The sequence below is a fragment of the Alligator sinensis genome, unplaced genomic scaffold (genome assembly GCF_000455745.1).
Source record: "Alligator sinensis unplaced genomic scaffold, ASM45574v1 scaffold569_1, whole genome shotgun sequence".
NCBI classification, from domain to species: Eukaryota; Metazoa; Chordata; order Crocodylia; family Alligatoridae; genus Alligator; species Alligator sinensis.
In genome coordinates, this window is record NW_005841914.1 from 1801305 (window position 1) to 1812168 (window position 10864).

The following is a 10864-nucleotide window of genomic DNA, read 5'->3' on the forward strand; positions in this document are numbered from 1 at the left end:
GGGGGTTGCACACGCGTGTGTGTGTGTAGATACACCGCGGTGTGTACATGTGTGTGTGCGGGGGTGCACACGTGTGTGTGTGTAGATACATCGCGGTGTGTCCGTGTGTGTACACGGGGGTGTGCATGTGTAGATACACCGCGGTGTGTCCGTGCGTGTGCGGGGGGTGCGCACACACGCGCGCGCCATGGCTGCAGCGCGGCGGCGGCGGGACCGTCACGTCACGTCACGTCACCCGGAGGCGGATGCTGCGGCCCCGGCCCGGCCCGGCCCCGCCCCGGGGCGGGTCCCCCGGCGCCCGGCGCGGAAGCGGGCGGGATGTACGATGCGCTACCTCGTGCTCTTCCAGTACCGCGGGACGCGCTATAGGTGGGTGCCCGGCCCGGGCCGCGCTGTGTGGAAAGAGGTAGCTGGGCTGGCAAAGGCAGCGTCTCCAAACTGCTGGTGCTTCTCCCTTGTGCTTTGTTTCTAGGAACCAAACCGGCGGTGAAGGGCGCTTGCTGGGAGAGCCGTCCCTGCTGTCCCCAGCCATGCTTCTCTTGGTCCTCCCCCGAGGGGAGACGCGGCCTCGACCCAAGACTGCAAATGCCATGGGCAGCATGGCGGGGGCCTCACTGAGCAAGCCTTTGCCCTGTCCGGCCTTGCCTTGATCATCCTTAATTTTACCAGTGTGCAGTAGCTCCCACCTGGTTGCTTTCCCTGCGCTTAGCAAGACCTGGCGGCGCAACGAGGAGTTTGAGGCCGGACAGGGTTGATCGGGGAAGGGGAAGGGGAAGAACGGGCGGCAGGGCTGTTCCTGTGAACAGAAACTCCTCTGAGGTTTAGCAAGGGTCCGCGTGGGGCTACGTTCTGCTCGATGATACGCACCTCTCACCCCGGTGGGATGACGGTGGGTGCTTGGATGAAGGATGCAAGCAAAGCGGTTGGCGGGGCCGGGCGGAGGGAGGTTGCAGACTTGAAATAACCGATGGGCGAGAACGGCTGACCAGACCATGCCAGTTTTCATCCCCGACAGCACCTAAGGGAGACGGGGCTGATACCACATCTTACTGCCTTTGACACCCCCCGACCCCATGACCAGTTTTCCATTGGCGACAGAGGGCAGCTTTCCCTGTACATCTGGCCTGAGGCTTGGACCTCTGTTTCTGGACTCACTAGCCAAACTTTGCTACCACCTTCCAGCGAGGAAAACCCCGGGGTATGAAATATGAAAGAAAGGCCGTCACAAGAATTCCCCGAACTCAGCATCCTGTGCCAGTTGGCCTATTGGTTACTCGTGAACCACCTGGCTCTTAGGAAATCTGTCTAGAGACGAATTTTATTATAAATGGGACTCTTATTTAGCTGCTGAGTTCTTGCAAAAGTCTGTCCCTTCTTGTGGACGTTGAAAAGCCAGCCATGAGCTTGTATCAAACCTGGTGGTGACTGCAGTGGAAGTGTCCCAAATGGGTTTTTCTGAGAACAGTTCAGGACAGGGGATCCCAAACTGGTACACGTACCCCATACACCCCTGGCGGATACACCGGAGAAACTGTGCAATGGCAGATTTAATTTTCATTATAATTAGTATATAAGAGGTTATAATATCCTAGTAGGGGTACATGGGCAGCTGGTAAATCTGGAAGGGGGTACACAGTAGGAAGAAGTTTGGGGAGGTGATCCGGACTTGGGTAGAGAGTGAGAAAAGGTTGGATTTTGGTTGCTTTGGTCTTCGCAAGTCTTTTTACAAAGTTAAAGGGGGAAAAAACTGAAGCTTTTGCCGATGCAAAGTATTTTATTTTACTCTTTTTTCCCTTAATCCTTGCAATGGAAGGGAGAGAACGAAGGCAGAATAAAGCCTTCTTTAGAAGCAAGGAAGGGACCGTTTCACTTTTATGGGGAAAGTCTGAATGCTGTGTATGCCGCGTAATCCATTTTGACAGCTGAGATTGCATTATTTCACTTTTTTTTTTCTCCATGAATGAGTTTCTCTCTCCCCCTTAAGTCTCAGTGAGACATTCTCCTAGCAATTCAATGCAAGCAGAATAAAAAAGGATTAATTGATATAAAATATGCAAATGGCATCTGTTGTTAAAATCATAGTGCCAGATTACTGTCTACCCAGCTTCGCCTATAATCAGATTAGGCCATTATAAATGGGGCAGTTCTTATGGCTGGAAGATGCAAACCCCATTCAATGTGAATTTTTGGAAGTCTTAAAATGCACTTTCTTATTCAGTTTGGGCCGAATTCAGCAAAACGCTTAAGCATGCACTTAAGATGCCTTGAAATCAGTGGGATATAAGCCCAGGTTTGAAGTTAAACTTGTGCTTAAGGGCTTTGCTCAGTGAGGATCTTCACGGGTCTGATGAAGCTAGCCGCCTTCAGGAGGGGGAAAATCATTGCTGTTTGATTCAAAGCCCGTGACAGTTGCTGGGTGTTTTTGCACTGACTTTTATTTATGGTATTCATATGGCTCCTCTTATGCTGGTGTCTCATGATCTGACAGTACTTAATGTGTTATTTTCACAGTGTGTCTGCAAGGTAGGTCAACATTTGTATTCCTCATTTTAAAGTCAGGGAAGTAAAGGCCAGATTCTTAAGACATTTAACTGCATACAGATGCAAATAGGTGCCTTGGGGGGTTGTCAGAAGCACCAGTGATCCTATGTCTCAGAGACACTGAATATCCCACTTGGTGTCTGTCCCCATCCTTTAAGCATGTGGCCTTTAGTGACTGTTGTTGTCAGAGCAGGGACTTAAAACTGGGTCTCCAAAGTCCTAGGCTGCTGCTCTACCCACTGAACCTGCCTTTTTCTCTTAATGGGTTTGGGCTGGGCCTGTGCAGTAAAAGATAATTCTGTTGGCTCCTGGCAATCCCCCCACACCTGAGATGGTTGCTGTTAGGGGGAGGCTCATCCTCCACCATCCAGCACTTGAGCCCCCTTCTCAAAGTAGCACCTGCCAAGGGGCCTCTGCGTTATATGGCAGTGGGAGGGTGCCCTTTTTTCCTGGCTTTCCTCCCTGCAAGCTGCCAGCTGGATCCTACCGTTTGCTGCTCCCACGTCGTCACAGAAGGAAAAGGTAGCATGTGGCCCTGAGTGAGTGATACAAAAAGTTTCTTGCATCCCCGTGACAATGAGTTGCTTGGTAAAATGGTGGCTGTCACTTTTTTGGCCGGTGTACCCAGCCTCGTGTCTCGGCGTGATGCTGTTGTCTGCGTTGAGAACTTGGCTGGAGCTTGGCCATCGACAGTAACTGTTGCCTCTCTCTTTCTCTGCAGTGGTGTTGTACAGACGGTGGCAGATCAGCGACTGCTCGGGGTCCAGAATTATTTGGAGGTAGGTATTTTCCATGTCACTGATTAGTTTCAGCTGTTGCAATGAAAATGCAACACAGTGGATTCATAGAGTTGCAAGGGATCTGGAGGGTCGTCCAGTGCATACCCTTGCAGAGATGCAGGATTCACTGTCTCCAACCCTACATCTCCCCTTCCCCTGACTGATGCCTCTCCAGCCTCTTGAAAACTCCCAGCGAAGAGAATTCCACCACCTTGTCCCATTGTCCTGCTGCTCTCACAAGTCACCAAGGTTTCACCAGATTTAAAGAAGAAAGGTATATGAGAGGTACATTACGTTCCAACAGTGACCTCTGTAAATATTAACCGTGCATAATTTATACTATACTCTTTGTATGATGCTTTTGTACAGTAAATCTCCAAGTCCTGCACAAAGAGAATCGATGGCCTTGTTCCCATTTTGCATGTGGAAGAACTGAGGCAGAGGGAGCCTAAGGAACTTGCCCAAGCTTGCCCATCAGGGTATTATTTAAGACAGTGCAATTCTTTTCTTTTTTTTCCTTTTTTGGCTAGTCCAGCAGTCTGCCTGCGTGTGCTCTGCTCCACACACAGGACTGGCCTAAGTGTAAGATGAATGTAAGGTGTGTCTTCAAACCAATTTAGTCAAATCTGTGCAAAAGTCTGTGTGAGCATCTCCTTTTAAATCAGACTGCTTTAAGTTTTGTTTCACTCATTTTAGGGCAGGTTTAAATTGACTGAGAATAAGTTGCTGTTGACTAAGAGTGTCCACATAGAGACTTGCTAAAGTGGTGCAGATCCATATGCAGATGAGATCTAGCTCGCTATGTGGCCTTGTAAGTGCAATGCAGTACTTCTGTGCCTCAGTTTCCCCATCTGTAGAATAAGCATTAAATGGCATCTCTTCCCTGAGCACATGAACTTCACTGGAAGGAAGTTTGCAAAGCACTTTCAGACGGTTGCATAGAAGTGCAAAATGTTATTAGTTCCCAAACCTGCAAGTGCACTTGTTAAACTGGCTCTCCATACAGAAGGTTCTGCTCTGTTCCAAGCCCATGTACATAAAAGCTTTTTACTTCATGGCATGTTAACATTAATGACGGGTGCTTTGTTTCCAAGTAAACACGCAGCGGGGTTGTTAGCTCAGTCTGTTCCACCAGAGATGCAATCGTGACTTTAATCTTCATGCAGGTTCCTAGTGGTTGTTATCCTGTAAGGCTGCAGCACCTTGTCTCAGTCACTGCTTTTCTGTAGTCTCAGGAGCACCTGGTTGCTACAGGACCTGTCTAATGTACAGGAATTCTTTGATCAAGGCTAGGTGATTTAAGTGCATCCCTCTGCAGAAGGTCGTATGTCCAGGTAAAGCCATCGGCAGTGTTTAATTAGCGATAGAGTCTTACCTTGTCTGCCTTCCTCCTACCAGCTGCTCGACAGAGTGAGAATCTTTGCAAGCAAGCAAAACAGAATTGTTTCCACATGTACAAATTTGATACTTAGATAGCTCCGTTCTTCCCAGTATCATCACTAAGAGGATTGTGATCGGCCTGACCATATACCAACATGGCTCTCCTACATGTAGTATCTCAGTCCTATGCAAATGTGAATGTATTTTTATATCTGCAAATCCCCAGTGGGAGAAGATTATTATCCCCCTTTTACAGGTGGGAAACTGGAGCCTGAAGAGAAGAAGTGCCAGAGGGGTGAGCTGTCAGGGTTTAGCTTTCATGTACTGCGGCATAACAACATGTTTGCACACCTTTTCTGTAGAGGAGCTGACACGTGGAAAGTCCGTATGCTGTTTCACACCTCACAGTAACTTCTGTCAGCCCAAGTTCTCAGATGTCTAAAGCAGGACTTAGGGGCTTCATTTCTGACCAAACCCAAAATGTATTTCTGAAAACCCCTGCCCAGCTGACGCCTCACTCCAGAGGTGCCTGAACACTATACGGAGCTTCCCTGTTTGATGTTAAAGATCCCCCTAAGCACCTAGTTTTGGGCTGCTGTATAGGCTCTGAACTGCCCCGCGTTTTGCATCACAGTTTTATCAGGATCCAAAAATGAAGAGTTCCTCTGTCCAAGGCCACTAAGGTGGGCCTGCTCCAGCAGGTATCTGCCTAACCTGTATTGACAGAATGAGGCTCTTCATCAAATGTGGTGGTAGCTGCTATTATTTTTTAAAATGAGGCTAGCGGTGGCAACCTCTCAGATGATAGCCTGGGGGCTGGAGCACTCTCCCTGAAGCAGGAGGCACAGGTTTGGATCCCTCCTCTTGTTTCCATCCTGGAGAGTGCCCCAAAAGTTTCGTTGTGGGCTGGCCGGTACCTAGGATGTGCGGCGAGGCAGATAGGAATAAAAAATAATTGAGAGGGGGCACAAAGGAGGGGTTGACAGTGCAGCCTGTGGGCGTAGGGTATCTCCTGACAGGCAGCAGAAAAGGGAGCTGAATTGGGGGTCTGGACCCTGCCCCTGGGACTGATGCGTATTTGATGTGATCCCTCTTTAAAGCAGAATATAGAAACAGGCCTCTTCCCCCGCCGCCACCACCAGCCAGAGCATCCTTCTGTCTGATCAAGCTTGACCCAAAGGCTAAGTCTGTAGCAGTAGTTTGGGATGAAACCCCAGACCAGTAGATTTAAAAAATCTCACACTGGAAATTTTTTAAAGCTAAACATCCCCATGCAAAACCACTGTCTAACTGGGGCAGCACCTCATTACTGTCTCACTCTTCCCCCCCGCTGCCTTGAAGGAAAGCACCTAATGCGCTGTACACAAGAGTGAAACTCAGAAGGTCCTTTATTTTTTCCTGCGAAGACAAAAAAGGGAGGCAAACATTAAAGGGAAGAGATTTACACAGCCAAGGGCATGTCCAAGGGTAGATATGGAGTTTGCAAATGATCCTGACTGTTACCTTTGAATGCACCCCATAAAGGCAGGATCTTGCAAACGCCGCATGCAGAGACTGAGGAGTTGTGTTAACTCCGGGAGCTTTCCTGCGGTAGTCAGCACTGCCCTCTGTAGTAGATGGTAGCAGGACCCGTGATTCATTCAGCCAGTGGGAAGTGGGTCACTTGCGTAGGTTAGAATGAACACGCTGCACATCTGGGCATTCCTGTACCATTGCATTCGCTTAATTACATTCCTATATCGAACTGTGCTTAGTACACCCTGCCAGCAGTTCCCATGTCTCACCCTCCCTCCAGGTGGCTGTAATTAAAAGGAAACTCTGCTGTCTTAATTTTCTCCCTGCAATCAGAATAAGTCATGGGCTAAACTGAAAGGCATGCCTGTTGCTTGCTTGGGAGACGTAAGCTATTGGAAGAGGTTACAGTCCAGATGCCTTGTGCTGCAGCTGGTTGATGCGTGCCATCCCGAACATGTATCACATGAGGCTGCGTGGTTCTAGGCTGTGGTTTAAGAAGGATTATCCTTTGACATGTCTTGGCTTGGGTGTACACTTGCCAGAAGCAGAAGATAAACCATACGTTTTTTTCCAGCCTATCTAGATTCTTTATCTTGACTCGCACTGTCCTAGTGTCTGAGTGTAGCGACTCGTTTTGCCTTCCTTACAAGTGTGCATATGTGTAGGGGATGCACAAGATGTGTGCTGCAGGCTGTGGCCATGTGCAATTCGGTAGGTAGCAAGAGCTCTCCAAGTCAGCAGCGAACCAATGCCCTTGCCTGGCTTGAGAAGGATCTGCATGGTGACTTGGTATTGTCTCTTCCAGATGATCATTTGTGCTGCTTTTTGGTGACACGTGAGTGCCCTTATCTGGGACGCTGCATAAACTCTAGAGGAAACCCGAAAGGGAAAGAACCCTTGACCTCACCCTTTGGGCTGAGCAATGCTTCTTCCCCCTCCTTTGTCGCTGTTTGGGATTTGGGATGAACTCAGCAGTGGTTTGGCAGCATCCAAGCAAGCAACTTTGTTTAACGAGGCAATGGGAAGAGTGGGCCATTAAAAATAAAGCAGAAGGATGAGTGTATTTGGTATTGTCATTTCATGGCATCGGCATTTTGATCCCCGCAACTGCACGCCGGCCAATTCTTGGATATGCGCTTCCCTTTCATGTGGTCGGATTGATGTTGGGCACTGCTGAGCTGGGCTGTGTCTATTAGAACCACATGGGATGTCTTAAAGAAACGATAATAAAAAGCTTCTGGAGCCTGTAGGAATTTAGTTGTCTTTGCTCCACCTTCTAGCAGCCTCCAGCTCCGAAATACAGGTTTCTGAAGCTGGGAGGCTAACTCGGTGGAAGGGCATGAGTTCCATGCAGACCAAGATCTGGCATTTGGCTGTAGTTGCAAACTAGCAAATAAACCTTGAGGTGAAGTTGTTGTGTGGCATCAATTAGCATAATTAAAACTGTGATGGAGTAGTTGGGGAGGGCAGGCCTTTCACTGCCACTCTGCCCCTTGCTCGGCTGTGTGCTGTAGACCTAAGGTGGCTAGGAGAGATCCTCCTGCAGTGCAAGGGCTTGGATACAGGGCTGTTGAACAGGAATGCTATTTTCTACCCCTGATGTCTCTGTGCTGCAGTCAGGGCCACACCTGAACCCTATGGTGACAACTGCTTTGTCTTAGATGGGCTCAGATTTGTTACAGAGTTCGGAGACCGTCTGCAGGACACCAAGGGAAGTATGGGTTCTGCAAACTAAGCAGGCAGATAAAGGTGAGTTTTTTAATGTGTTTGGATGGGGTGGTTTTTGTGGGTGGTTAAAACCCTATTTGCTTAGAAAGCAAATTCCTCCTGCAGTCTTCAGGACTTGTGATGTCTAGCAATGTGTCCAGTCCAGAAGCTCAGCTCCGAACACACCTGCCCTGCACCAGCATTTGGATCAGAATCTAGCCCTTGTGACTAGGCCACGTCTTGGGTCACGTACTTTTGCATAATACAGGACCTTATCCTTCACTCCTTGCTCATACGAATAACCCATCTGTAACAAAGAGATCCCTGAATGTGAAGTACAAGCACTTGGACCTTTCCCTTCCCTAGTGCTCAAATGAGCAGCTGTTGCTGTGTGAAAATAGTCCCCTGAACTTATGACAGTTATGAGAACATGGAGAATCAAGCCCTATCAGCACCGCAGCTAGCAGGCCACACACGGTTTGATTGTCTCCATCGTGAAATACTTGTAATGCAATTTATACCTCTGATGTGGTCGGGACACCGCCCCCGGCAGGCAGTGCCCAGCTCCCTGGGCTATTGCATGCTAGTTCTGCCTCGTTGTCTCAGTGCAGGCAAGGCAGGGAGAAATTAAGGCACCCACTGTTTGGTTTGAGCTGTGTCCCAGGCACGCTGCCTCCTGCTGCACTGGGGAATGCTGCCCAAAACAAATCTTCCTGCTCAAGGCTCTGCTTTGGCCGGCAGCTTTGTGCTAAATCCAGATAATATTTCCCATGCAAGAGACAGGCGCGGGGGGAGCAGTCCGGGAGGACCATGTGAGGCTGTTTTAGAACATGCTCCAAGGAAAAGAAGGTGGGCGCAGGGAACAGTCATCCGTGAGTCCTGTTTGAGTTGGACAGCGCTGTTGGTGATCTCGGAGGCCGGCTTGCAGACACTGCCTTCCGGCCAGAGTGAACCACTTTGCTGCTCCTTCTCTGATTCATCCCTGCTCATGTCCATCCCATTAAACACCAGTTGGTGTAAATCCACATAGTGCTGCTGTGGTCGATGAAGCTGGGCTTGTTCACACCAGGTGAAGGTTTGCTCTCTGGTTCCAAGAAAGCCCCCAGGTGTCTGCGAGGGCTGCTTTGAGCTACCGCGACACACGCTGGGGCTTTCCCATCAGCAGGATTCCTTTCCATGTGCAGTTTCCCCCAGCGTGTCCTTTTTGCTCTCTAAAATCCAGCCAAAATCTAATTCCTAGTGCTGCATCTTCACAGAGGATACCTAGCTTAGTCATTAACCGTGGGGCTGAGAGATGGGAAGATCAGATTCTATTTGGTGCCTTGCTGCCTGCTCTCTGCATGACCTGGCGCAGGTCACGGGTTTCCCGTGGGGCGGATGCTAGTCCCCTGTGCTCAGATATGCCTGCCGGGGTATCAGAGTCTTAGGGAAGCCTTGTTTTTTTGCAAGATCAGATTTCTCCCTCGGTTACATCACCGGAGCGTCAGTGGTATCAGTGGGGTTGTGATCCACAGGAGCAGGACCAGGCTTCAGGTTTCTGTTTGCCTATTATAAAGGGTTTTGCAGATCAGGCATGTTTTGTGGACAAGTGGCTTCCACTGTCGCACTACTGCCAAGAGACTTTGCGGAGCAAACTTACCGGGGAGCCTTAGTCCATGTGGCCTTTTGTCTGAGGTGCCTCTTCATCAGAGTCAGGCTGGGATCACCAAAGCAGGGTCCCCTCTGGGGTCCTCGTCCTGGGATGTGAAGGAGCGAGAGCTTTCTTAATGGTCCTGACCGGGCAGGGCTTTTACTTAGAGCAGCACAAAGAATAGAGATGTTCTTGGGGAGAGTTCAGCAGAAAAGCTTTTGGTGTCTAAGCAGTTGGGAAATCGAGCCCAGGAGCAGGAGACCTGATTGGAGCAGTGCCTCAGCACCCTGTATCTGTGATGCCTGTCAGGATTGCAAACTGGTCTCGGCTGGGTCTTCTAGATGCTACTAAAACCACAAATTATAAAGAAGGGCCAACATGTAACCAACATATTGCTTAAGTCTCCCAGAAGCCCTCTTTGGACTGTTTGAGATGGTCATAAAAAGTACGTAAGCCTTGTGCAGACAGCTTTGCACATGGATAAATTGTACTGCTTCTGCGTCTTTCATGGGAGTTGCCAGTTTTCAGCCTCTGGAGCCAGGCATCATTGGTCCTTAATGAGCAACAGCTTAACCAACAGTGAGATACAATATTAGAGGTCTATATAAATAACCAGAGTCTGTTTTAGGCTACGTATCCCACAACTTACACCAACAGGCAGCCCTGTGCAAAGGAGCAAGAATAGATCCGTATTTCCAAACCATTGACTATAATACACATTCCTCTGCAATGCATCTGTTGTTGATTTGGGGAGAGGAGGGACCTGGAACCGTGTAGCAGCCGTAGGGATAGGAATCTCCCAAGGGACCATCTTAAACAGACTGTATTTAATGTGAGGGAAGGAAACGCACCTTTTCTTCCTGGCTCTAGCCACAAACCATTAATGGGCCTATTCTCTTTCTCCGTCTCCAGCAAGTGTGGGGAGGGAACGAGCCCCTGTGTAATCACAGCAATATGGGAATCCATATCGTGCTGGCACACAGCAGTGGAAACTTTGATACGGCGCTAAACGTGGAACCATTTAGTGACACCCTGCTACAAGAACAGACCTGCTATAGGCAAGCGATATGTTTTCCACATCACTTTGTATTCGAGAATATATGATGTGAAGTGACAGCCTTAGACACATATACCTGCTCAGGGAATACAGTGGGTTGGAAAGACTGCATCCCAGAAAGTAAAGTTGAATAGAAAAGGGACTGGATTGGACCTATGGAGCACTTTCGGCATGCGCCAACCTGGACTCAAACGCAGGCTGAGAGAAAGCCGGGAGCTGGGACCTGACGTGCCCAGAAGCCATTCAGGAAGACAG

The 10864-nt window shown here is 49.2% G+C and overlaps 1 protein-coding gene across 1 annotated transcript in view; it reads left to right on the forward strand.

Moving 5' to 3' along the window:
* Positions 1-296: 296 nt before the first annotated feature.
* Positions 297-10864, forward strand: part of PUSL1 (pseudouridylate synthase like 1) — a 55715-nt gene continuing 45147 nt past the window's right edge. The window contains exons 1-2 of the mRNA XM_006018813.3: positions 297-369; positions 3263-3320. Coding sequence (XP_006018875.1) covers positions 326-369; positions 3263-3320 — 102 coding nt within the window. The 5' untranslated portion in view covers positions 297-325. The remainder of the gene's footprint in view (positions 370-3262; positions 3321-10864) is intronic.